Here is a 27,487-nt window from a genome sequence, read left to right on the forward strand (position 1 = left end):
CGCTAACAAATTGAATGGAAAATCGGCTCAAATTGTTAGCGGACACCATGTTGCGTTTGGAGAGCCCCTCTGTGCCTAAACATTGGAGCTCCCCCACAAGTGACCCCATTTTGGAAACTAGACCCCCCAAGGCACCTATCTAGATGCATAGTGAGCACTTGGAACCCCCAGGTGCTTCACAAATTAATCCGTAAAAATAAAAAAGTGGTTTTTTTTTCCCACTTTTTCATTTTTACGAATCAATTTGTGAAGCACCTGGGGGTTCCAAGTGCTCACTATGCATCTAGATAGGTGACTTGGGGGGTCTAGTTTCCAAAATGGGGTCACTTGTGGAGGAGCTCCAATGTTTAGGCACACAGGGACTCTCCAAATGTGACATGGTGTCCGTTAACAAATTGGAACCATGTCGCGTTTGGAGAGCCCCTGTGTGTCTAAACATTGGAGCTTCCCCATAAGTGACCCAATTTTGGAAACTAGACCCCCCAAGGCACCTATCTAGATGCATAGTGAGCACTTGGAACCCCTAGGTGCTTGACAAATTGATTCGTAAAAATTAAAAAGTATTTTTTTTTCCACTTTTTCATTTTTACGAATCAATTTGTGAAGCACCTGGGGTTTCCAAGTGCTCACTATGCATATAGATAGGTGCCTTGGGGGGTCTAGTTTCCAAAATGGGGTCACTTGTGGGGGAGCTCCAATGTTTAGGCACACAGGGGCTCTCCAAACGCAACATGGTGTCCGCTAACAATTTGAGCCCATTTTCCATTCAATTTGTTAGCGGACACCATGTCGCGTTTGGAGAGCCCCTGTGTGCCTAAACAGTGGAAACCCCCCATAAGTGACCCTATTTTGGAAACTAGACCCCTCAAGGATTTTATCAAGGGGTATAGTGAACATTTTGAACCCAGAGGAACGACACAGAATTTCATAACATTAGGTCATCATATTGAATAAGTTGTCATTAGTCTTGAGCGCAAGTGCTCGCTACTTGAGTTTGCATCGGGTACTCAGGTATGCACCATGTACTGCGTGTGCTCGAGTGACATGCTCGAGTCCCTGCCCCGCATGTTTCACGGTTATTAGACACCCAAAAAAAAACATGCGGGGATCGCTCGTGCATGGCAGGCAATCCGTGCAAAGTTTTTTTGGCCGCGAAGCATATGGGGCGGAGACTCGAGCATGTCACTCAAATACCCACGATACTAAATGCATACCAGAGCACCCGATGCAAACTCAAGTAGCGAGCACTTGCGCTTAACACTAGTCGCCATATCATCATCTTTTTTTCTTACTTTTGAAAAAAATCCCAACCCCATCAAAACCCTAACCCCAACCCTAACCCCAACCCCAGCCCTAACCCTAGCCCAACCCTAACCCTAGCACAACCCTAACCCTAGAGTTTATTTTTTACGCCGTTCCTCGTGTGGTATAAGTGATTAGACGACTTTATTCTTCGGGTCGGTGCGATTACAGTGATACCAGAATCATATGGGGTTTTTATGATTGACAGCTGTCACACACTAAAAGACGCATTTTTTGTAAAATCTAGTTTTTGCATCGCCATATTTTGAGAGCTAGAATTTTTCCATATTTTGGCAGACAGAGTCATGTGACGGCTTGTTTTTTGCGGGATGAGTTGACGTTTTTATTGGTGCCATTTTCAGGCACGTGACATTTTTTGATCGCTTTCTATTCCGATTTTTGGGAGGCAGAATAAACAAAAACCAACAATTCAAGAATAGTTTTTTTTTTTTATTCTGTTCCGCGTGTGGTAAAATTGATAAGGCAGCTTTATTCTTTGGGTCAGTATGTTTACAATGGTACCACATTTATATCGTTTTTCTATGTTTTGGCGCTTTTACACAATAAAAGCTATTTTATAGAAAAAATTATTTTTTTGCATCGCTTTATTCTGAGAGCTATAACTTTTTGATTTTTTGGATGATGGAGCTGTATGTCAGCTTGTTTTTTGCGGGACAAGATGACGTTTTCAGCGGTACCATTTTTATTTATATTCGTCTTTTTTATCGCGTGTTATTCCATTTTTTGTTTGTCGGTATGATGATAAAGAATTGCTTTTTGCTTTGCTTTGTTTTTTTTTTTTTTACCGTGTTCACTGAAGGGGTTAACTAGTGGGACGGTTTTATAGGTCAGGTCGTTCCGGACGCGGCGATACCAAATATGTGTACTTTTATTGTTTGTTTGCTTTTTTTTCATAATAATATTTATTGATGGGTACATTATATTTTTATTTTTGGTGGATTCTTTTTTTTATTTTTTTTTAAATATTTTTACAATTTTTTTTTTTTTTTTCACTTTCTCTGAGTTTTTACACTTTTTCACTTTGTCCCACTCTGGGACTTTAACTTTTTTTATTCTGATCGCCTGCACAGCATAGGGATGGAGCACCATCCCTGTGCCATGCAGGCAGTCAGCGCTGCACAGTGTGAACATTGTTTGGTCGTGCACTGCGCATGACCAAACAATGTTCCTGCTGCCTGGTGACCCGGATGTTGTCATGACGACATTGGGTCGTCATGGCAACACCCGGGAAGCCGCGGCAGACAGCGCTGGAGGCCGGAAGAGGAGGTGAGCATACCGATCACCTCCCCTCGCCACCGCAATTCTGCGATCCAGTTCGATCGCAGCATTGCGGGGGATAATGTGCCGGGAGCGGTGCGGGACCGCTCCCTGCACATAGTACCGGGTGTCAGCTGTGACAATCAGCTGACACCTGGCAGCGATCGCGCCCGCACAGCCTGTGTGCGCGCTCGATCGCGATGACGTACTAATACGGGTCAGGCTCTTAAAGCCCAGGGCACAGACGCGTATTAATGCGTCATGGGTTGTAAAGGGGTTAACGAATATTTTGGGATTATTTTTACTTTCTCTGGCACTGAGTCTCTCTGTCTCAATCTTTGCTGCCTTGATTTGGTTTTTACAGCACTGACGATCTGGCCAATTATTTGAAAGAAAAAATTAACCATATCGAATAGGAATTTTTTTCCAAATCCCCTAATATCATGCATTTTCTTTCCTCTCGCACTTCATCAAGTTCACTTTCTGTCTTTGCACCAGTCACAAAAGAAGTTTCAAGGCGCCTCACTTTTTCTCGCCCTACTACCTGCACCAATGACCCTATTGCCTCTCACCTCCTCCAGTCCCTCTCCCTAGCTATCACCACCAGTCTAACTAAAATATTTAACCTCTCTCTTTCATCCGGTATGTATGTATCTTTGCCTCCTATTATGATAGTGTAGCAACTCATTCGGGAAAATAGGTAACACATTAAAAACTACAACAGAACAGGCCGGTTCCTGTACAGACTAGAGATCCTGACCCCGCAGTCCCTAGTGGTTCCTACACAAGTTGAGATATCCCTAACCACAGACTAGACAATGGCAACTCAGATCTATGCTGGCTGAAAGGCAGTCGAGCGCTTCACGTTCCTCCTAAAGAACTGGAGGGCAATGCAGAGTGCAGTTACCACAGAAGGGAAAGTGTGTTGAAATAGGACGAGATCCCAGAGTGAGTAAAACAAACAACGAACAACAAAATTAAGGATTAAGTATGTACTGTTAGAGAATATGCTGTCTACTTCCTAAAAAGAAACAGAAGGTAAGTGCAGGGTAAAGAACATAAACAGCTGGTCTTTCACTGACTTACTTAAACTACAGAAGTATGTCGGGACATCCAAATGAGACTACCACCAGCAGGAAATAAAAGCAGGGGTAAAGTATATTAAGCCGCACGTGAAAGTAGATAGGGCAGACAAATAAGTAAATGAAAACACCTGTTACCCTAAAAAGACTGAAGCAAGGATAACAAACTTAACACCCGGAGAAAAGGTGTATCCGCTGTGGCTTGAGGGACAGAGATGCCTCCCCCTGTGCCAGTCATTGCACTGGTTGCCCAACCACTGCAGAGTGCAATATAAACTTATCACTCTCATCCACAAAGCTCTCCACAGTTCTGCAATGCCCTACATCTCCTCCCTCATCTCTGTCTACCAGCATACCTGTGCCCTCTGTTCCATTAATGAAGTAAAGACCAATGTGGCACCCCAGGGGTCTGGTTTTCCACAGTAATGTAATGTTATGTCTGAGAGCAGGTGGGAGGTCCTTTGGTCAGGGATCCTGTGCATGCCACACCTCCTGCCCAGTCTTGGGAGGGGAAGAACTTCCCCTGTATAAACCCGGGGCTGAGGCAGGGTGAGTCAGACAAGTGGAGTAGAGACAAGAAGCAGCATAGGAAACAGCAGAGTTACAAGGAGTCAGGGGCTGGCAGCTGCAGAGCTCGCCCTGACTAAGAAGACTTCTTTCCGGACCCGGAGTCCGAGGCTGTGGGGACTAACTCCTACCCAGCAGCAGAATCCGTCAGGCAGGGGATTTCAGGTCCTCTGGCCCAGAAGCCCGAAGGCACGGTCACACGCGTGGGACCAGCACCGCCATCGTGGAGCGGAAGCCATTAGAAGGCCCCGAGTCACCGGCCATACGGGTGAGCACCACACGGTACACTCAGGGACGTGGGCTACTTACATCAGCTTCTAGCAAGGTAGCCAGAAGAGTACAGTCAGTTTGGGAGGCCTACAACTACGCCTGGCCAGGGGAGATCCCATCTGCTCAAGGACTGACCAGGCCCCGTTCGCTAGCAAGTACTCCGGGAGGGTCTATCGTTGTTACCAGTAAAGACCCTGAACTACACCGTACCGTCTCTGAGTGGTTCCTGCTACCCCCATCATCCACGTCGGCTGCCCTGAGACCATACCCCTCCCGTTGGGGGTTATACTATCACGCTGCATAATCCTACCATCGGCCTCAGCGGTCTGCCCCGCAGCAGCAGCTCCCTGGCTGCACTCAACGGGTGGCGTAGTCATCAACTATTTACTACTAGTAGACTGCCGTCCAGTTTGACTCCCTGGGCACGGACCGGGTCACCGCCACGAGACTACAACCCTCCACGGATCCGGCTCCGGGTAAGCTCCCGCGTGCGCACCGCAGCGCGACACAGGCCCAGGGGCGCGTCAACTTTGGCGTAGTCGGCAGGATTTCGTGCCCGCAACCACCGGGTACTGCGTGCCTGAAAAAGCAAAGACTGTTCAAACTTACCAGTGGTGAAGATTCCCGCTATCCGTGGAGGTTTCCCGCCATCCGGCGCCATCTTCTACCTTCTTCCCGCCATCCGCGAAGTTTTCCCGCCATCCGGCGCCATCTTCGACCTTCTTCCCGCCATCCGTGGAGTTTTCCCGCCATTGGACGCCATCTTGAGGACGCCGCGCGGGAAGAAAAGGGGCGTGGACTCCGAAAGCGCGCGAGAACTGAAGCCCCGCCTCACGTCCGGACGTTGCGTAAGGTCCTGGAAGGAGCCCAGCAGACGCCGACGTCACAGGAGCGCGACGGAAGGTCCTCAACCCTGACGATCCACTGCGGAGCCGCGGCCTACGGAAGAGGATCATCGCAAGGTAGGCCACGGTCCACTAGGGGGGAGGAAGATGTCGGATACGGAGGAGAGCTTCACTGCCTCAACCCCCGCCAGCGCTACCGCTGCTGCAGTTATGCCCTTCACCATGCCCTATATCCCGGGAGCAGCTTGGCTACCCCAGTACTCAGGGGAGTCACATACCCTGCATGACTTTAGAGAAAAGCTGGATAGCCTCTTCCAGGTGTACCCCCTCACAGAAGAGCAAAAAGTGAGCATCCTGGTGGCCCAACTAACAGGGGCAGCCAAAAGGGAAGTAAAATCCTGGCCACCTGGGAGGAAGACTGTCGCAGGGATACTAACCCGGCTGAAGGACACCTTTGATACCCGCACCTCAGCCGAGATTAAGCTTAGATTCTACGGGTGCAAGCAGCGAGCGCATGAGAGTATAAGGGACTATGCACTAAACCTACAAGAGGCCCTGAGGGCCATAAAGCAGACCGACCCTGATGGGGTGGGAAACGAGGACAGGCTGTTGACTGAACAATTTATAGAGGGTTTATATTGCAATGCCCACCGAACCCAGTTGCGGGCAATGGCCTTACAGGATCCCCATCTGGACTTTGCACAGTTCAAGGACAGAGCCATCCGGGTGCTCCGAGAACCGGCACCAGGTGGCGTTGTGACCCACAGACGCCCCACTACCACTTACTACCGGGAGGCGGCGCCCTTGTCAGCAGGGCCTGTGGGAGCTGATGCGCAGGCTTTGGACAATGACCCGGCTCCAGACCTACACCATCAGGTCCAAGAGCTAGCTAAGAGCGTTGCTGCGCTAACCCGAACTGTGCAGTCTTTACAGGTTTCCACCCCAGGGAAGATCCAGCTGGCATCCGGACCGGAGGACATCCCGTGGCGTCGACCAAGGAGGACCCCACCGGCCAGAGGAAGACCCAGTGACCGATACAGTGAGGACGGACGACCCATCTGCCGCCGCTGCAATCAACCCGGACATATGGCAAGGTACTGTTCTTTAAACGGGCACAACCTGGGGTAGAGGGCCAACCCCCAGGAAAAAGATCACCAGGCCCATCGAACTGGCGCGACAGATATGTGGGAGGACGTCCAGTCTTGCCTGTGGTACTGGATGGCATTCCCATGAGTGCCCTACTGGACACCGGGTCACAGGTCACCACCATCCCGTACGTGCTCTTCAAGCAGTACTGGAATGACTCGGATATTACCCGCTACCCCGACGACGACTTGAGTATCATCGCCAGCAATGGTCAGCCCGTGCCACAGATCGGATTTAAAGAGGTGACCATCAAAATTGGTAGAGTCGAACTGGCTGCACAGGGACTGATCATTGTAGATATTGATAAACATGAGAGTCACCCAAAAATAACTCTAGGAACTAATGTAATTGAAAATTGTCTTGCAGAGGTGATTTTCCTTTTACAGCAGGTTGCCAAGAATGCCAGCTCCGGCGAGCAGCGGGTGCTCCAGAAAGAGATCCGGGCACTGATGCAACGGCAACAAGTGGAACTCTCCGGCGGTGAGATTGGTAGCGTAAGAATGTGTGACCCTTTTCCTATTGCCATGCCCCCAAAAAGTGAAATGATGATTTGGTGCCGGGCAGCTATTGGTCTGAGAGGTAGAGATTACCAGGCAATGGTAGAACCAGTTTACTCAGACAGTAGGCCCACCATTTTGACAGCACGGGGGGTCGTCAATGTACGCCATGGGAGGGTGCCCGTTCGCATAATAAATATCGGGGAGAGGGAAGTGTACCTGCCCCGGTATGCCACGCTAGCCAAATTATATATCACTAATCAAAATTCTATACAATCTGTGGAACCCTTGCCTCCATCTCACCCGGAGGAAGGTAACGGCTCTAAGAAAGACATGGAGGACTGGTGTCAGCAACTACATCTGGGTACTGACTCCACTCCCTCACATCAGAAACAAGGAGTCTATCGGGTGGTTCAAGAGTATGAGAGAGTGTTTAGTAAACACCCGTTAGACTTCGGGCGAGTCAAGGGGGTAGAACATCGCATCCCCACGGGAGATCATCCTCCCATAAAAGAGAGGTATCGACCCGTACCCCCTGCACATTACCAACACGCCAAGGGGATGCTTAGAGACATGAAGGAGGCTGGGGTAATCCGGGATAGTTGTAGCCCCTGGGCAGCCCCATTAGTTTTAGTCAAAAAGAAAGACAACACCATGAGGATGTGTGTAGATTACCGGAAAATCAACCGTATCACACACAAGGATGCGTACCCCTTACCAAGGATAGAGGAGTCATTGGCTGCTTTAAGATCTGCTAACTTCTTCTCTACCTTGGATCTCACTAGCGGGTACTGGCAGGTTCCTGTAGCAGAGGCGGACCGGGAGAAGACCGCATTCACCACCCCGATGGGACTTAGCGAGTTCACCTGCATGCCGTTCGGACTCTGCAACGCACCAGGAACCTTCCAACGCCTAATGGAGTGTTGTCTGGGCCACAGAAACTTCGAGACGGTCCTGTTGTACCTGGACGATGTCATCGTATATTCCAAGACGTATGAGGACCACCTGAAACACCTGGCGGAAGTGTTCGAGGCTCTGGCGAGTTACGGCCTAAAGGTGAAACCCTCCAAGTGTCACCTCCTGAAACCAAAGGTGCAGTACCTGGGACACGTAGTGAGCGCTGACGGAGTGGCTCCCGACCCTGATAAAATCACCGCAATTAAGGAATGGCCAAGCCCCTCCAGCGTAAAAGAAGTGCGGCAGTTCCTCGGGTTGGTAGGCTACTACCGAAGGTTTATTCCCGGTTTCACCAAAAAGGCAGCACCTATGCAGGACCTCCTGATAGGCCAGTCCCGGAAGGCCAAGAACCAGAAGCCGCCCTTCAAATGGGAAGAGCTGGAAGAAGAGTCCTTCCGCCAGCTGAAGATGGCCCTCACGGGGGACGAAATCCTGGCGTACCCAGATTATAGCCAGCCCTTTATCCTCTACACCGACGCCAGTAACATCGGGCTAGGAGCCGTACTGTCCCAGATCCAGCAGGGGAAGGAACGAGTAATCGCCTACGCCAGCCGAAAACTGCGACCCACCGAAAGGAATCCCGAGAATTACAGCTCATTTAAGTTAGAGTTCCTGGCCGTAGTATGGGCAATCACTGAGCGCTTTAAGCATTACCTCGCTTCTTCCCGGTTCACCGTGTACACGGATAACAACCCGCTGACACACCTGGACACGGCAAGACTCGGTGCCCTGGAGCAGAGGTGGATGGCCCGTCTGTCCAACTACGAGTTCACAATTAAATACCGTGCAGGACGCTCCAATACCAACGCGGACGCCCTGTCCAGGATGCCCAACCTGCCGGACGGAGGAGAAGATCCGGAGGGACTGGAAGAAGTTGAACTCCCTGCGTTCCACCGTCATGGGACTATTCAGTATTCCCACCGGGTAAGGAGTAAGCAGGCTGCTACGTTGAACCCCTTACCCCACTACAACTGGGCGGAAACGCAAGACAGCGACCCTGCCGTCCGACTGGTGAAGGAGATGCTGACTCGGCCGGAGGCTCGCCTTGAACCAGACGCTCCGGAGGAAGCCAAACAACTATGGGCAGAGAAGAGTCGACTGTTCCTTTACAAAGGGAAGTTGTGCCGCAGAATGGTTAACTCCCGGACGCATGAATTACTCTGGCAAGTAGTGGTGCCACGAAGAGACGCAGCCATGGTGATGGAGGCATACCACGACGGAGCTGGACACTTTGGGTGGAAAAAGCTGGAGTTCCTGCTGCGCGAGCGGTTCCACTGGGTAGGCATGAGGGGAACCATCGAGAAGTGGTGCAGAGATTGTGGCCCGTGCAACCTGAGAAGGAAGGACCGAGCCAGCCAGAAGACTCCCCTGCAGTCCATCGTCACCCGGCAACCGTTGGAACTGGTAGCCTTGGATCATGTAAAACTGACCCCAAGCAGAAGTGGCTACGTCTACGCGTTAACCATCGTGGATCATTACTCCCGGTTCTTGGTTGTCGTCCCCGTCAAGGACTTAACGGCTCAAACAGCAGCTAGAGCCTTCCAGCAGCACTTCTGCCGTCCACACGGGTACCCGGACCAAGTGCTGACGGACCAGGGACCTGCCTTTGAAGCGGAGGTCTTTCAGGAATTCTGCAATCTGTATGGCTGCCGGAAGATAAGGACGACACCCTACCATCCGCAGACTAATGGACTTTGTGAAAAAATGAACCAGGTGGTAATGGATCTTCTAAAAACGTTGCCCCTGGAAGAACGCAGTCTGTGGCCTGAAAAGTTGCCCGATCTGGTGGACCTATACAACCACATCCCGGTAGGTTCCACCAACTGTACCCCGGCTTACCTAATGAGGGCAAGACCTGGTAAGTTACCTGTTGACCTGGAAATGGGAGTCCTGACCCCCGAGGACACTTCACCAGAAACAGACTGGGACACAGAGAGGCAGCAGCAGTACCGGAGAGTACAGGAGAGCGTGGAGCGAAGTCTCTGTCAGGCTAGGGAAAGACAAGAGAAAACTTACAACCAGTATGCTCCCGCTGTTCCCCTGGTACCCGGAGAGCAGGTCTTGAAGAGGAAGAGACGGCTCCACAAGTTGGACGACCAGTGGGAGAAGGACCCGTACACCGTACTGCCCTCAAGCCACGAGAACCCGAAGGTCTGTACCATCAGTAAAGACGGAGGGGAAACCACAGCCATTGTATCCCGGGACCACCTGAAGAAGTGTCCCGAACAACTGAGGAACCCTGAAGAGGAACAAGAAGACCATCGACCCGTGGAAGAAAGGGAAGATATGGTTAGTACCGTGCTCGGGGACTTCCCTCAGTCTTGGACTCAAGTCAATGGTGCAGTTGTGGTACCCGTACTCACCTTCCTCCAACCATCATCCCAAGAACCTACGGAGCAACGGGTAGAGCTGGAAGAACAGCCGGTCCAGGAGGCAGAAGACTCCACACAAGCAGAACAGGAGAATCAACCCTCTGCTTATAGTGAGCCTGCCGTACCCCTAGTGAGACAAAGAGCCGGTAGACAGCTGCCCAGTTTACCCTTGACAGCTCCTACACCCTGTAGTTCAGGGCCAGACAGTCAGCTCCGTAGGTCCACTCGGGCCACTAGAGGCCAGTTACCCGCACGCTGGAGAATTTAAAGTGTATAAATTGTTTTATTTATGTTTTTCTGTGTCTTGTTGCTTGTGTATAATTTTGTGTTTCTAGTTATTTTTAGGAATCCTTGGTGGATTTACCGGGAATCCTTGTACATAGTTGGAGCGTAACCCAGGATGGACTAGAGACTGTTAAGGACTCGGGGTAGGACAGACCCCTACCTGGTTACGTCTCCCTGTGTTGGTGAAATGGACACCTTGCTCTCTTCAGAGACTGCACCCGGTTGCGGACACGCCGTAACCATCTTTATATGTTTTCTTATTGTATTATTAATGTTTTTGCCTTGTTATGTTTTTCTAAATGTGTTTAGTCCCGGAGTACTAAATTTCACTAGGGGGGAATGTGGCACCCCAGGGGTCTGGTTTTCCACAGTAATGTAATGTTATGTCTGAGAGCAGGTGGGAGGTCCTTTGGTCAGGGATCCTGTGCATGCCACACCTCCTGCCCAGTCTTGGGAGGGGAAGAACTTCCCCTGTATAAACCCGGGGCTGAGGCAGGGTGAGTCAGACAAGTGGAGTAGAGACAAGAAGCAGCATAGGAAACAGCAGAGTTACAAGGAGTCAGGGGCTGGCAGCTGCAGAGCTCGCCCTGACTAAGAAGACTTCTTTCCGGACCCGGAGTCCGAGGCTGTGGGGACTAACTCCTACCCAGCAGCAGAATCCGTCAGGCAGGGGATTTCAGGTCCTCTGGCCCAGAAGCCCGAAGGCACGGTCACACGCGTGGGACCAGCACCGCCATCGTGGAGCGGAAGCCATTAGAAGGCCCCGAGTCACCGGCCATACGGGTGAGCACCACACGGTACACTCAGGGACGTGGGCTACTTACATCAGCTTCTAGCAAGGTAGCCAGAAGAGTACAGTCAGTTTGGGAGGCCTACAACTACGCCTGGCCAGGGGAGATCCCATCTGCTCAAGGACTGACCAGGCCCCGTTCGCTAGCAAGTACTCCGGGAGGGTCTATCGTTGTTACCAGTAAAGACCCTGAACTACACCGTACCGTCTCTGAGTGGTTCCTGCTACCCCCATCATCCACGTCGGCTGCCCTGAGACCATACCCCTCCCGTTGGGGGTTATACTATCACGCTGCATAATCCTACCATCGGCCTCAGCGGTCTGCCCCGCAGCAGCAGCTCCCTGGCTGCACTCAACGGGTGGCGTAGTCATCAACTATTTACTACTAGTAGACTGCCGTCCAGTTTGACTCCCTGGGCACGGACCGGGTCACCGCCACGAGACTACAACCCTCCACGGATCCGGCTCCGGGTAAGCTCCCGCGTGCGCACCGCAGCGCGACACAGGCCCAGGGGCGCGTCACCAACATCCTCTATAATCCGAACCTTCCACTCCCGTCTCAAAGACCTCTCCCGCTGTGCCATTTCTCTGGAATGCACTACCCCAGACAATTTGATTCATTCCCAGTAGTCACAGTTTCAAGTGTGCCCAGCCATAAAAACGCATTTCTTCAGACTGGCCTGTCACCTCACATCACAAATCTAACTCTTCCCTTTTTGCTCTTCCTAATTTTTTCTTAGTATTTTCTGTTTACACACCCTCCAAGCACTTAACAAGCACTCTGTGACTGTACTTGTACCAGTACTGGCTGGTGACTGGATCATGCAGCATTGTTAGAACGCCCTATTTATTATATTGATGGCTGGATCATACACTACAAGCAATTTTAACATTTACCTTTGGTGTCTACCCTATTTCCTCATAGATTGTAAGTTTGTGAGCAGGGCCCTCACTCCTCTTGGTATGTGTTACGCTGTAATGTCTGTACAAGTTCCCTCTGAAGTGTAAAGTGCTAACGAATACGTTGGCAGTATAGAAATAAAAAATATTATTATTATTACAATTTAGAGAATGGGAATTGTTCAGTCCTATTCACTATGGGAAAACCGGGATCTCCCTAATAAGATGTACAGTAGTGGTCAAAATAATAGCAGTGTGTTCAAAAACAAGAGTTAAGCACAAAATCTTTATACTAGTTTTTATTTCCATGCATTGGGAACATTGCACACTGTTTTCTAATTCAAAACATGAAGAGAAATGTATATAATTTTTAACTGCTTTACAGAAAATAACAAAAAATGAACATTTTATTTATTTTACTCGCTTATAGAGTGCCATTAATTACACAGTGCTTTACAGATGTTATTGGAACTGGCTCCATTGGGGCTCACAATCTAAATTCCCTATCAGTATGTCTTTGGAGTGTGGGAGAAAACTGGAGAACCCAGAGGAAACCCATGCTGACTTATTGCAGATGTTGTCCTTGGTGGGATTTGAACCCAGGACCCCAGCACTGTAAGGCTGCAGAGCTAACCACTGAGCCACCGTGCTGCCCAGTGTCTGTGACGCGCCCCTGGGCCTGTGTCGCGCTGCGTTGCGCACGCGGGAGCTTACCCGGAGCCGGATCTCTTGAGGGTTGTAGTCTCGTGGCGGTGATCCGGTCCGTGCCCAGGGAGTCAGACTAAGTGGCGCTGTATCAGCGGTAGATGTTGGACGACTACGCCACCCGTTGAGTACAGCTAAGGAGCTGCTGCTGCAGGGCGGACCGCTGAGGCCGGTGGTAGGATTGTGCAGCGTGATAGCATAACCCCCAACGGGAGGGGTATGGCCTCAGGGCAGCCGACGTGGCCGATGGGGGTAGCAGGAACCACTCGGAGACGGTACGGTGTAGTTCAGGGTCTTTACTGGTGACAAAGATAGACCCTCCCGGAGTACTGGCTAGCGATTGGGGCCTGGTCAGTTCTTGAGCAGATGGGATCTCCCCTGGCCAGGCAGAGTTGTAGGCCTCCCAAACTGACTGTACTCTTCTGGCTACCCTGCTAGAGGCGGGTATAAGTAGCCCACGTCCCTGAGTGTACCGTGTGGTGCTCACCCGTATGGCCGGTGACTCGGGGCCTTCTAGTAGCTTCCACTCCACGACGGCGGTGCTGGTCCCACGCGTGTGACCGTGCCTTTGGGTTTCTGGGCCAGAGGACCTGCAATCCCCTGCCGGTCGGTTTCTGCTGCTGGATAGGAGTTAGTCCCCACAGCCTCGGACTCCGGGTCCGGTGAGAAATCTTCTCAGTCAGGGCGAGCTCTGCAGCTGCCAGCCCCTGACTCCTTGTTGCACTGCTCCTACAGAGCTCCTGTAGTTTCTTCCTATGCTGCTTCTCTTCTCTACTTCTTCTCTACTCACTAACCCTGCCTCAGCCCTAGGTTTATATAGGGGAAGTTCTTCCCCTCCCAGGACTGGGCAGGAGGTGTGGCATGCATAGGATCCCTGACCAAGAGACCTCCCACCTGCTCTCAGGCGTAATATCTCTATCACTGTGGCAACCAGACCCCTGGGGTGTCACATCTGCATTTGTCTTTACCTAACTCACAATATATACTGTTTTTGAGGATTTAGCATTCCTGTGAATCAATAATCTAATATTTAGTTGTATACCCACAGTTTTTTAGAACTGCTTCACATCTATGTTGCCCGGACTGACTGGCGTGTGCGGGAGAAGTGGTTCCACTGGACCATGAACCGGAGAGTGCCTGGAGGGGCGTGACTAAGTATCTGGCCGATCCGACCAAGGTGGCACGACGGCATACGACGCCAGTGCACCAGGGAGAAACCGGGCAGAGGGACCAGGTGCTACTCCAGGTCAAACTCCGGACACGGGGGTTGACCCACACAGGGATTACTGGAACAGGCAGGTTAGGCTGGCTCAGACTGGTGGATATAAGCGAACACGGCAGGTATGCAGACGGGTGGATACAGGCGAGTATGCAGGCAGGGAGGTACTGGCAGAAAGGACGGGCTGGAGCACAGAGAGGACAAGACCCAGTACAGACTGGGTCACAGAAACAGAACCGCAGATGCGGTAGCCAAACACAGCAGAGAGGGAACGCCCGAAGCGGTGGGCAAGAGCAGAGCAGGACAGGACTGCCGGAGCAGCGAGCAGATGCAGAACAGGACGGGACTGCCGGAGCAGCGAGCAGAAGCAGAGCAGGACAGGACTGCCGGAGCAGCGAGCAGATGCAGAGCAGAAACCGCAGGAGCGGCAAGCAAGGCAAGAGCAGAGTGGAAACCGCAAGAGCGGCAAACAAGGCAGGAGCAGAGCGGAAACCGCAGAGCGGTAAACAAGGCAGGAGCAGAGCGGAAACCGCAGAGCGGTAAACAAGGCAGGAGCAGAGCGGAAACCGCAGAGCGGTAAACAAGGCAGGAGCAGAGCGGAAACCGCAGAGCGGCAAACAAGGCAGGAGCAGAGCAGAAACCGCAGGAGCGGCAAGCAAAGCAGGAGCAGAGCAGAAACCGCAGGAGCGGCAAGCAAGGCAGGAGCAGAGCAGAAACCGCGAGAGCGGCAAGCTAAGCAGGAGCAGAGCGGAAACCGCAGAGCGGTAAACAAGGCAGGAGCAGAGCGGAAACCGCAGAGCGGCTAAGAAGGCAGGAGCAGAGCGGAAACCGCAGAGCGGCAAACAAGGCAGGAGCCGAGCGGGAACCGCAGAGCGGCAAACAAGGCAGGAGCAGAGCGGAAACCGCCGGAGCGGCAAGGAAGGCAGGAGCAGGGGGGACAGGGCTCTGTTCACACGGAACAGACAGGAAGAGAAAGGCAGAGCCAGATACCCACACAGTACTAACAAAGAAGTAGCGAGCGTACACTAAATTCACAACAGAGGTACAGAGACGACGAGAAGGAATTTAGGAGCAAGTTCAGACTCTGCAGAAAGACGCAGAAAACAGACAAAGAGGGAAAAGGGAGAAAAGGCTAAAGTAGAAACGAGGCACAGACAACTAGGAACCGAGGAACGGGAACAAATACAGCAAGGCTGGGACACAAACAGGACTCTGTTCAGACGGGAACAGATACCGCAAGGCACAGACAACTGGAAACAGAGGAACGGGAACAAATACAGCAAGGCTGGGACACAAACAGGACTCTGTTCAGACGGGAACAGATACCGCAAGGCACAGACAGGCAGATCTAGGAATACAGCCCCTAGAAGGCGAAAGAACAGGCTAGAAGCGTGTTCACAAGAACAGACCACAGTTCAGACACAGAACTGGAGAACAGGCAGGAAAACAGGATAGGACCTGGCACGTCAGAGACAAAAAGCCAACTGACAGGACACAATGCTCAGGCGCCATCTTGAGGAAGAAGGTGGTATAAATACCCAAAGATGGACAGCAATAGGCTGAAGGTGCAACAGGGGCGTGTCCGCAGCAGGTACAAGAAACAGGAAGTTCAGCGGGCGTCGCCCTATGCAGCCAAAACAGACAAACAGACAGCAAGGAGGGAAGCCAGAGAGACATTCTGGACTGGAGATCAAGTGCGCGCTCTTGCACAGTGGGAGATGGACCACCATGCAAGGACGCCGCCAGGTATGTTACACATAGAGTCAACCAATTCTGGCATCTGTCAACTGTTATTGACACAAGATGCTTTGACTACATCCCATTTTTCATTTGCTCGCTTTGCCTCAGAAACGGCATTTTTGATGTCACCCCACAAGTGTTCTATCGGATTAAGGTCTGGGAATTGGGCTGGCCGCTCCATAACCTCAATTATGTTGGACTGGAACCAAGATTTTGCTAATTTACTGGTGTGTTTAGGGTCGTTGTCTCATTGAAACACCCATTTCAAAGGTATATCCTCTTCAGTGTAAGGCAACATGACCTCTTCAAGTATTTTAATATATGCAAACTGGTCCATGATCCCTGATATGCGGTAAATAGGTCCGACACCATAGTAAGAGAAACATGCCCATATCATGATGCTTGCACCACCATGCTTCACTGTCTTCAGAATGTACTGTGGCTTGAATGCAGAGTTTGGGGGTCGTCTGACAAACTGTTTGCAGCCCTTGGACTCAAAAAGAACAATTTTACTTTGATCAATCCACAAAATGTTTCTTCATTTCTCTTTAGGCCAGTTGATGTGTTCTCTTACAAATTGTATCTGCTTCAGTACATGTCTTTTTCTTTTTTTTTTTAACAGTGGGCCTTTGTGGAGACTTCTTGCTAAGAGATTAGCTTCACACAGGCATCTTCTAACTGTCACAGTACTCACAGGTAACTCGAGACAGTCTTTGATCTGGAGCTGATCATTGGCTGAGCCTTTGCCATTCTGGCTATTCTTCGATCCATTTGAAAGATAGTCTCCCGTTTTCTTCCACGTCTCTCTGGTTTTGCTTTCCATTTTAAAGTATTGGAGATCATTTTAGCTGAACAGTCTATCATTGTCTGCACTTCTGTATAAGTTTTTTTCCTCTTCAATCAACTTTTTAATCAAAGTATGCTGTTCTTCTAAACAATGTCTCGAACGACCTATATTTCTAAGGCTTTCAAGGAGAAATGCATATACAACATGTGCTGGCTTCACCCTTAAATAAGGGGCACCTGATTCACACCTGTTTCTTCACAGAATGATTGACCTCACTAATTGATCTCCACACTGCTGTTATTTTGAACACACCCTGTTTCAATTAATTATTCAAATACTCAGACTCAAAAACATGCAGATCATGAATGCTGAGTCTGTTGGCTTTCTTAGAATTTACTGCACCAACTGGTAAATTGTTTGACATGTGGTCATATAATGTATACCAAAAACAGTTATTAATTTGGTTAGTCCTATTGGACTGTTCTTATTTTAAACACTACTGTATGCGAGTTAAGGATTTCATTTTTTTAGGTAGTTTCCATAATTCCTATTAATTTAACAAATTCACAGATACAAAGCCCATTTAAGTGCTAAAATGTGTCACCTATCCATAGACTAACTGATAACTTCTAGCTCTTGCAAGTCACTGCTGCCTGCCAGATTGGAATACTGGTTTCCTTTGTCTGAATACAGCAGCAGTTTCCTATGCTCACTGATGCCCCATTCTTTCTGAGTCTGTTGCAGTACGGCTCTTGACTATCCGCAATCACTGGGGGAGGTGGTCTCAGCAGTTGGACCCGATCTAGTAGTTATTACCTACCTTGTTGATATATAAGAATTTGTAGTAACTGGAATACCCCTTATTCACATTTATTTTCAATTGTGTTCAGCCAATACAACCAAAAACATGTGGTTGCAATTATAAAACTGCAACTAACTGTATGCATATGTCAATCATGCAAATTAAATGTTAGGGTGCATTTAGACAAGCCAACGATCGGCAAGTGAGCATTCACAAGAACACTTATCGGCCCATGTAAACATGCCGGTGGTCAGACAACGAACAACCAAAGCGCTCTTTTTTTGGGTCATTAGATCAGTTATGCTGGAATAAATATTACTGACAGCGCATCACCCAGTATAAACAAGGTGTGTGGCCTATATCTTGATGGTGTAAAGGAATAGAACAATTGTATGTCGATTGGCCTGTTCTAGAGTTAAGCAAAAAAGATTCCCAATTGGCTATGTTGGTAGTCTGTCGACGCTGGACCAGAGCCCTGCGAGACTCCTCCTCCCCATTTGCATCCCTGTTGCCACTTCTGATTGATGTCATGCATTTATCTAGTGGCAACAATTTGTCGGCAAGTCTAAACAGACCAGTAACTAAGCGCCGATACACTTGTACATAGTTGATCCTAACTTGTTAACAGACTGAAATAATTTAAATGAACCACTACTCTAGACCAACTACTTTCATGCAAAATTGTGAAATCTAGGAAGTGGGTGGCCAAATCTAGGAGGCAGTATGAGAGTGCAGTGTAACAATTTACCCTATAGAAATTAGCCCCAACTGGTACATATTAGTAGTCAGTTTCCAAGACTTTATTGTGTCTATCCAATGTACTGTATATAAGATATGTTAAGCATGTCAAGGTGAGGAGACTTTTAAGCCGCAATGCTCCTCTGGGAAATATGCAAATTTGCCCTTCAGAGAGGAAGAGGACTAGAACTCTAGTGCCACCTACAGGAAGTAGCAATCCTAAAAGTCAATAGTGACCCTTTAACGAGCCTTATCACATGACTTAGGATAAAAGCCAGAACCAGAATCTCAATTTGCAGACACTGTGTTCCAGGGTACTGCCCTCATCAGTGCAAAGTGTGAGATCTGGTTTGGCTGGGTGAGAGGCGTTTCACTGGGATCCAAAGGGTTACCACGAAACACAGTGTCTGCAAATTAAGATTCTGGTTCTGGCTTTTATCCCAAGTCATGTGACAAGGCTTGTTAGAGAGTCGATATTGTCTTTTAGGATCGCTTTCTATAGGTGGCACTAGAGTTCTAGTCCTCTTCCTCTTTGAAGATACAATTTGTATATATGATAATAATAATCATCATCATCATCATCTAAAACACTTTCATTTAGAAGTTTCTACCATCTCCTCTATATTTGTTGTCTTTAAACTTACATTTGAATTCTTCTGGGGTCCACCATAAGAAGCATGAGATAACACAAAGTAATCTCTCCTACAAGAAATACTGTAAGCCTGCAGATTAAAGAGAAGAAAATAGATTTGCAACTACTGTTGTGAGCGTAAAATATGGCTAGAAAGTAGAGCATTAAACAAGCTAGCAAATTATTTTTATTATTGTAAATAGTATAAAAATGCCATAATAGTCTAGTGACCTAGGCAGTGTTTGTTAACCATTACAAGCAAAGCAAAAGTTCCAACCATGTGCCATTATGGTGAGATTAACATTTATTTGTAAAGGGGTTGTTTACTTCTGTGGCCGTTTTTTTTTACCTAAATGCATGTATTTGGCCAAAAAAATTGTTTTTTGCAATTTGGTTTCAGTAATAATTTTTCACAATTTGACCTTATACAGGTTTCCTTGCACATTCAACTTTGATATAATCTGTGGCCATAAATCAGCTAAGAGCAAAATATAGATAAGAGTATGAACGCTCCTATTGAACCATCAGAACAGCTCACTGAGGGATTCTCAGTTAACTCAATCTCCAGCCTTAAGCAGTGCAACATAGAGGTTATAGTATGCCAACGTTGCACAATTTTAATGAAACCTAACTAAAAAAATTTTTTTTTTTAACAAAAATAGTTGCATTTATGTGAGAAAAAAATTGCCTCTCACAACCGTTTCCTTAGACTTAATACAAAGGATAGTGCAGCATGCAGTTCTACTCTTCCTGTTAAAACAGTATGCCACATAAACTTTCTCACTGTATTCCTCGTCCATTTCTAAATGATATGCTACCAAATGTAGCTATTTGAATCATAGATAAACCTTCAGCCACACCTCTTAAATAAAGATATAGACCCCAGACAAGATTCCCCTTAACACCCCCCCCCCCTCATGCACATGCAGACACATACACCCATAGGATGATACCTGTCAGTCAAAGGGGAGCAGGGCAAGAAAAAGCTGCCGAGGACACATCTCTTGGACTAGTCATGCTAGTCGCATTCTCCCCATCCACCATTTTAAAGTATGTTTTCTCTGAAAAGCCAAAGCGTTTCATCATGAAACATACAAGGCTGCAATAACAGAGCCAGTCGCTGATTCACTCTCTCAGTGGTTCAGACAGCATAAATCAGTTGACAGGTTCCCTTCAACTGTGCTCCTTGGAAATGCCACTATGAATACACACGTTGCCTCCCTCACAGGGGGTGATGACATGCCTGGAAGCAAGGAGGGGTCCCCTAATCAGTTACCAGCATTCAACACTTTCCTGGCTCCAGACCAGAAAGGGGAGCTCCTCCCCTTCAAACTGGAATCTGGAGGCAGGGTAAGTTAGTTGTTAGTTGAGAGGAGCTGAAGACAGGACAGCGACGAGGAAAGACCTGGGGAGTGGAGATGCAGGGCCCAGAGAGAAGCGTAGGAGAACCGGACACCAGAGTCTGAGGTTGTGGGGCACTGAAGGCCCAGCAGCAGAATCCGGAGGGCAGGATACTGCAGGTCTCCTGGCCCCATCAGATGCCCGGCGACACAGCAGCACCATAGGGCCCAGCACCGCCACGTGGGAGCGACACATAAGGAAGGCCTGAGCTGCCTGCCATACGGGTGAGGAACAGACGTTTTAGTCAGGGACGAGGGCCGCAGCACAGCTACAAGCAGCAGGGCCAAAGAGATTAGCGCAGAGGGAGAGTCTACAACTTCACCTGGCGAGGTGGATCCCCAACTTGCTCCTAGGCCACCCGGACCTCAACTACCAGCTAGTACCCGTGCCCCGGTCTGCTTAACAAACCGCAAGTAAAGATAAGAGGAAACCGCCATTAAGTTGTGGACTGGTCATTATCTGAACCATCACCTGCATTGCACTACACCAGCAACATCTATAAAATCACCACTTATTGCCCTGGAGCTGAGCTCTGCCTGTGGAGAGCTGAACCAACTCTGCTGCGTCACCATCAGCTCCAGAGGATCTGCACAGCAGCGGCGACCCCATATAGCCGCATACCACAGGTGGCGTCACGAACATTATCTATATAAAAACTTCATTCTCCTTTTACTTTTCCCCTTTTATTGACCGCCCTGGGTCACGGACCGGGTCACTGCCACTGTGACATCCCCCAGCATCGACCGGCCCGGCTACCGAGTACCACACGGCCCAGGGGGCGCGTCAACTATTGCCGCTCACAGGCATCACGTGACCTTGGGCTGCAGCCAGCTTTTTCTTCCGCTGATATCACGTCAAGTGAGGCGTGACATCAGTGACGCGGTCCCCGTGGTGGATGCTGGGCTGTGGGCGGGGTTACCCCAAGCGTCACACCCAGCATCCACCGTGCGCTTTCCCAATGAATGGGGAGAGGGAGAGCGCGAGGTGGATGCTGGGTATGATGCATGGGATAACCCCGCCCACAACCCAGCAGCCACCGTGGAACGCAGCACTAAGTCATACCCAGCTGCAGCCGGAACTTGACGAGACATCAGCGGATGTCAGAGCCGGCTGCAGCCGGGGAGTCACGTGATGCCTGTGAGCGGCCAGCAATAGTGCCGCTCACAGGCAAGAAGGACAGCAGAAGGTAATTAGAAAAGCAATGATGGGCACAGGGTCAATCAATTGGGGAAATCATAAAAAGTAGTGGACAACTTCTTTAAAGCTACCACAAATCTAGAGATGGTGGCAGCAGGCCGCCAGCAGAGGAGTAGCAGGCAGCTGATGGCAGCATCAAGAGGTCAAGCACATTTGTCCACTTTTCAGTATCCCAGCAAGAGGATGATGCTATTTGCATGGGAAATCAGGCTTTGCTTTTTTTGTAAGCGTACAGTAGGTTGAGAAACACTGAATTAGGAGAGTTGTTACATTGATCCATGAAAAGCTATCAAATTCCTATAGAATATGTCATAACAGTAGGTAGTTTTGTGGATTGTGTACATTCACCTGAACCGCAAAAATATCCAGAAATGTAGTTCATGCCATAAAGAATAACATATCGTCAAAGAATCTAGATGCTACCATAGCGTCAGTTGTGTAAGGATGCCTGCATAGGTATAACTGGCTGAATTCCAGGGTCATATTTCAAGGGATGAATTATTGTATAGTGGTAGGGAAGAAACTGAATCGAATATGCCTCACGAGCAAAAGATTCGTATGATTACTACTTATAATAAACAATGGGGTGAGCTGACCAAAATTTTTCATAAACATTGGGGCATCTTGTTGACAGATCCGGCTTTAAACAAAATCTTACCCTCAGAACCATCAATTGTTGCTCGGAGATCTAAGAATCTTAGAGACACTTTAGTGCATAGTCACTACTCCCCCTCGTTCAATTCAAGGAACAAGACAAATTCTATAACCGGTTTCTATCCGTGTTGCTGCTGTAAGGGGTGTAAAACCTTGATCAAGGACAAACATTTCTCTAATTATAACGGTTCTCGCCAATTTTGCATTAGAAAACATCTAAACTGCACTTCTAAGGGCGTAATTTATCACGCCACATGCCCTTGCGGCAAAATTTATATTGGTTTAACCACCAGAGAAATTCGTATTAGGACTAGAGAACATGTTCGTGTTATTGAAAAGGCGGCTGTTACTGATGATCTGAGCTTGTTAAAAACCCTTCCAAGGCATTTCAAAATGCGGCATAACTGTAAATCTGACGGTCTAAAAATTAAGGCCATTGACCAAGTAACCTTGGGTCCCCGGGGGGGAGATTTGAGTAAGATTCTGGCGCAGATGGAAAGCCGATGGATTTTTAGGCTTGGCACTCTGTCACCACAGGGTCTGAATGAGACATTGGGTTTCAGCTCCTTCTTATGATGAATCTTTTCATAGTCGGTCTTTCTTCTCTTTAACGTTTTTTTTGCAGTGGTGATTCATTATCCCAAATTTACAAAAGTACATCTCTCATGATACTTCTTTATGTCTAGTGAGGGTTGTCTGTTTGCTTTGAGTACACTCCTAATTTCTGTTCCCCTTTTCCTGTTAAGCATTAGACTCATAATAGAGAAAAAAGTATGTGGGTACCCCTTTTTTAATCTGTTTTTATTATGTGCATATTTTTATATGTCCCTTATTGTGTGTTCATTATAGTTGACCCGGGGCATTTGAAGTCGACAATTTCGTTTCCTGCATGTGGTTGTAACCAATATCATCAATCGATGTATCCCTTTCATCATTTCAACGATCGAAGCATATATGAACAATATTCGCTGGCAACAAAGAATTCTTTGAACTCCTGATGATGCTTGAACATGTCGCCAGCTGCACATATACTTAAATTTAATTAGATACATATATGCTTAATGTATAGTCTTGTTTAATGGTTATGAAACTGTAATTTGGAGCAATTCAGTTGGGGTGTTTTACTCATTGATAATGTTGCATTATGTGTAATATACACCTGCCACTTATTGTTGCAAAGTTAGCATTTAGCCCCTTATTTCTATATTCTCTATTCATAACATTATTTAACTACCTCTATTCCCGTTATGTGATCGATGGTGGATATTAATACTCAGTTTTTCATCTTATTAACCTACAGTTGATTATATGATGTGGGATGATAACACTCACTAGAGGGGAAACAATGGTGATGGTTTCTGTCCCTTTCTGTATTACATTCAGGAGGTTTTCTCTTGTATTAGTCTACATTTCTGAATAGCCCCTCCCCTTTTGTACCTCTTACGGTATACTACAGCCATATCCGAGCGTGTTCTTCTTTTGTCCTAGCCAGTGCGCATGCGCTCCCTCTGCGCTCATAGACTTCCGGTTTATCGCTACAGGAATGGCATGCGGTCCACCATGCGTTCCACAGCGCTACAGACGGAAGTCACTTTTGAGATGGGCGACTGTTTGGCGCTTCATGCGCCAATCAGTGGCTGGAACAACGCCTCCTCCTGATTTGTCGGATCCAAACCACAGGATATTTAATGAGCACCATTTGTATGATTGTTAACGAACCTTGGAAAAAGCAATAGGCGAAACGGCGTCGTCGGGGTGCACGTGTGGGCAGATCCTGCTGCAGCAGTAAGTTTGACTTCATTGACCCTGGGTTTACTTTGTTACATGTTCCCATATGTTCCTGTATCTGTTTCTTATGTGAGACACTTTTTTCTGAGACAGTCTTTAGATACATATTTGTTGCTATGAGTCTCCTTTACTTTGGGTTGAAGTTCTATATAACATTAAAAAGAAACCTCTCTTAAAGAGATATATGCTAGTACTGTAGTGGAGACATATGGCAGCAATATATATTCCCTATTGAGAATTGCCTTGTTCTAGTCTCAATTGGCAGTTCTTTTTATGATTGGGACATATGGAGATACTATAGAGGTATTTATGGAGTTAATTTTTGAACAATAGCATTTCTCTATATCAGGCCTAATCACTTTGCTTAGAATGGTAATTTTTGTATAGACTAGCCCCATAGAGGATGAATACACAATTTTTGTAGCTTTGGACTATTTTCTTTGGGCAAAGGAGCTATAAGGCCTCTTATATATTATCAAATGTTACTATATGCTGCTATAAATAAAACCTTATTTTCCTTGTATATGGATCTGCCATTTTTGACGGTTTTTAGATTCCCTGTCTGTCTACTATGTGTATATTTTTAGAATTTTTTTTCAATAAAGTGATATTTTTATAGTATTAGAGTCTCTTCATGACTTGTTGGGTCGATGTTCCTGGACTCAACAGAGTGTTGTTGTATGACATAGTGATTAGTCAGGGTGAATGTCTTTATTACAGTCTGGGATGTAGCTACTTGGCTTAACAAATAAGCCTAGAATTTATCTTTTGCACATTTGGAGGGAGAAATTAAATTTAATAAAGGGGTTGTTTCTCCAGGCCATCCCTGCATTTCGCACCGGGGGGTTGTACTGCCCCCCCCCACCCGCGTCGACGATTGCTGTGATTGGCTGATCAAATCTGACTAGTCAATCACAGCGATGTCACAATAACGATACAAAAGAAATAAAAAAAATCCATGTGACATGGTGCACAAATCACAGCAGTCACAATGGATGGGGTGATCACCATGTCACCTCTCCTTATTAACCCCTTTGGCGCTGATTGGTCAGTAACTATTGTTTAGTCAATCAACGCAAAGAGGTTAATCTAAAATAGTAATCACAACCCTGCACGCCATCTTTACCTCAAAATTGGCGTGCAGAGTGGCCAGTGTGATCTTCCTGTGTCTCCTGCGATCTGTGCTGCATCTCCTGCGATCTGTGCTGTGTGTTATGTGACTGATCTGTGATCGCAGCAGCAGTTCCCCAATCCCTATTCCAGTCCCCCCCCCACCATCTGCCCAATCAACACCATTGCCCCATAGTCCTAATTGTATTTTTGGCACACTTTTTTGCGCTTTTTCCATATGCGTGGTGTCCAGCGGTGAGCATTCATGCTCTTCCCATTGCCGCAAGCGCACTGATAAGTATCATTGCTGATCAAAGTCTGCTATCAGTTTTTTACCCAAAATCCCACGTCATCATACGCCAGATTGACCCCTGTAAATGCAGCAGAAATTATGATATTTTGGGGCACTGTGCTGCATATGGGCATATTAAAAAAAGCAGAGCTTCGACAATACTGGTGTACTGATATACTCTACAGCACACCGGTATTCCGTATGGCCATGACAAGGACACGCTTTGAAGCGATCCAAAAAGCTTCCATGTCACTATCCGAGGTACCACAACACAGGTCCCAAAGACTGATTGTATCCTGGATTATAATAAGTACATGGGGGGGTGAAGATCTCTCAGATCAGGTCCTCAAACCTTACAGTGCCATGCGAAGAGCTAAAGTATGGTACAAAAAAATTGGCCGTGCACATTGTACAGATGGCGCTTTTATGCTGTTTCGACCTGCAGACAATACAGGGAACTTCCTTCAGTTTTAAGAGGTAGTCATCAAAGCCCTAATGTTTGGCACTCAGGAAGTTGAGGGTCCCATTACTTCTGAAACTGATGGTGCCCGTATCGTCCCAGGTCAACATTTTCCAGGAGAGGTTCCCCAAACAGCAAAGAAGGGAAGATCTAAAAAAAGGTGCAGAGTATGCTGCAAGAGGGGAATCCGAAAAGACACAATTTACCATTGTGAAACCTGCCCTGACAAACCTGGCCTTTGCATTAAGGATTGCTTCAAAGCATACCACACGTCCACACATTAATAAAATTTGCTTTTACCCTGTTGACACACATCACTTTTATAATCTCATGTACTCATGTACTCCACACAACTTACACATATCACCACATTGTAAATTCATACACCAGTAAAACCAAAAGCATTATAATCGTTACTAAAAAACTAAGCCTCTAGATAAATTCCTTGAGGGGTGTAGTTTCCAAAATGGTGTCACTTGTGCCTAAACAGTGGAAAACCCCAACAACATGGAGCACGCAGACCATTCCATCAAAGCCACGGCTCAACGTTATAAACAGGGCTGTGGAGTTGGTAAGCCAAACCTCCGACTCCAACTCCGACTCCTCAATTTCCATGACACCGACTCCAACTCTGACTCCATGGCTCCCTCATACATGGCTCATGTTTAAGTGATAAATTCACTGTAGCACAGATTCATCTCAGCTACAAGTCTAGACCCTTAGATCAGGAATAGGACAGACATTTATAGGACATTTCATAACTTTCCCAAATTCTTATGAAAAAAATATTCCCCACAAACTGCATTGAACTACTGTACCCAATTTATTATATATTTTAGGAGTTGAAGTCGGTCCATTTTATACCGACTTCGATTCCGACTCCACAGGCCTGGTTATAAATTTCTGTGAAGCACCTGGGGGTTCAAGGTGCTCACTACACATCTACATAAGTTCCTTAGGGGGGGTCTAGTTTCCAAAATAGGGTCACATATGGGGGGTTTCCACTGTTCAGGCACATCAGGGGCTCTCCAAACAAGACATAGCGTGCGCAGACCATTCCATCAAAGTCTGCGCTCCAAGCCATCACACATATGGGGTATTGGCGTACTCAGGAGAAATTGCACACCAATTTTTAAGGTCCATTTTCTCCTGTTACCTTTGTGAAAATAAAAAACGTGGGGCTAAAAGAAAATTTTTGTGGAAAAAATTAGATTTTTTTTATATCGAAGGCTCAACATTATAAATTTCTGTGAAGCACCGGGAGGTTCAAGGTGCTTTTCACACATCTACATTAGGCCCCTTAAGGGTCTACTTTGTAAAATGGGGTCACTTGTGAAGGGTTTTCACTGTTTTGGCACATCAGGGGCTCTCCAAACGCGACAATGCATCAGCTCTCGATTCCAGCCAATTTTGCATTCAATAAGTCAAATGGTGCTCCTTCTTTTCCGAGCCCTGCTGTGTGCCCAAACAGTGGTTACATCCCACATATGAGGTATCGACGTACTTAGTATAAATTACACAACAAACTTTCGGGTCCATTTTCTTCTGTTACCCTTGTGAAAATAAAAAATATGGGTCTAAAGTAAAATTTTTGTGGAAAAAAAGTTTAATGTTTTTTCTTTACATATTCCATTAGTTCCTGTGAAGCACCTGAAGGGTTAATAAACTTTCG

The 27,487-nt window shown here is 47.6% G+C and overlaps 1 protein-coding gene across 3 annotated transcripts in view; it reads right to left on the minus strand.

Annotated features, from left to right (window-relative positions):
* Positions 1-27,487, minus strand: part of LOC141220313 (lysophospholipid acyltransferase 2-like) — a 206,523-nt gene that overhangs the window by 65,509 nt on the left and 113,527 nt on the right. For all 3 annotated transcript variants that reach the window (XM_073666268.1, XM_073666277.1, XM_073666272.1), the window contains one exon: positions 18,927-19,004. In XM_073666268.1, coding sequence (XP_073522369.1) covers positions 18,927-19,004 — 78 coding nt within the window. The remainder of the gene's footprint in view (positions 1-18,926; positions 19,005-27,487) is intronic.

The sequence above is a fragment of the Phyllobates terribilis genome, unplaced genomic scaffold (genome assembly GCF_046119375.1).
Source record: "Phyllobates terribilis strain yellow unplaced genomic scaffold, ASM4611937v1 Scaffold_2__4_contigs__length_985480577, whole genome shotgun sequence".
Lineage (NCBI taxonomy): Eukaryota > Metazoa > Chordata > Amphibia > Anura > Dendrobatidae > Phyllobates > Phyllobates terribilis.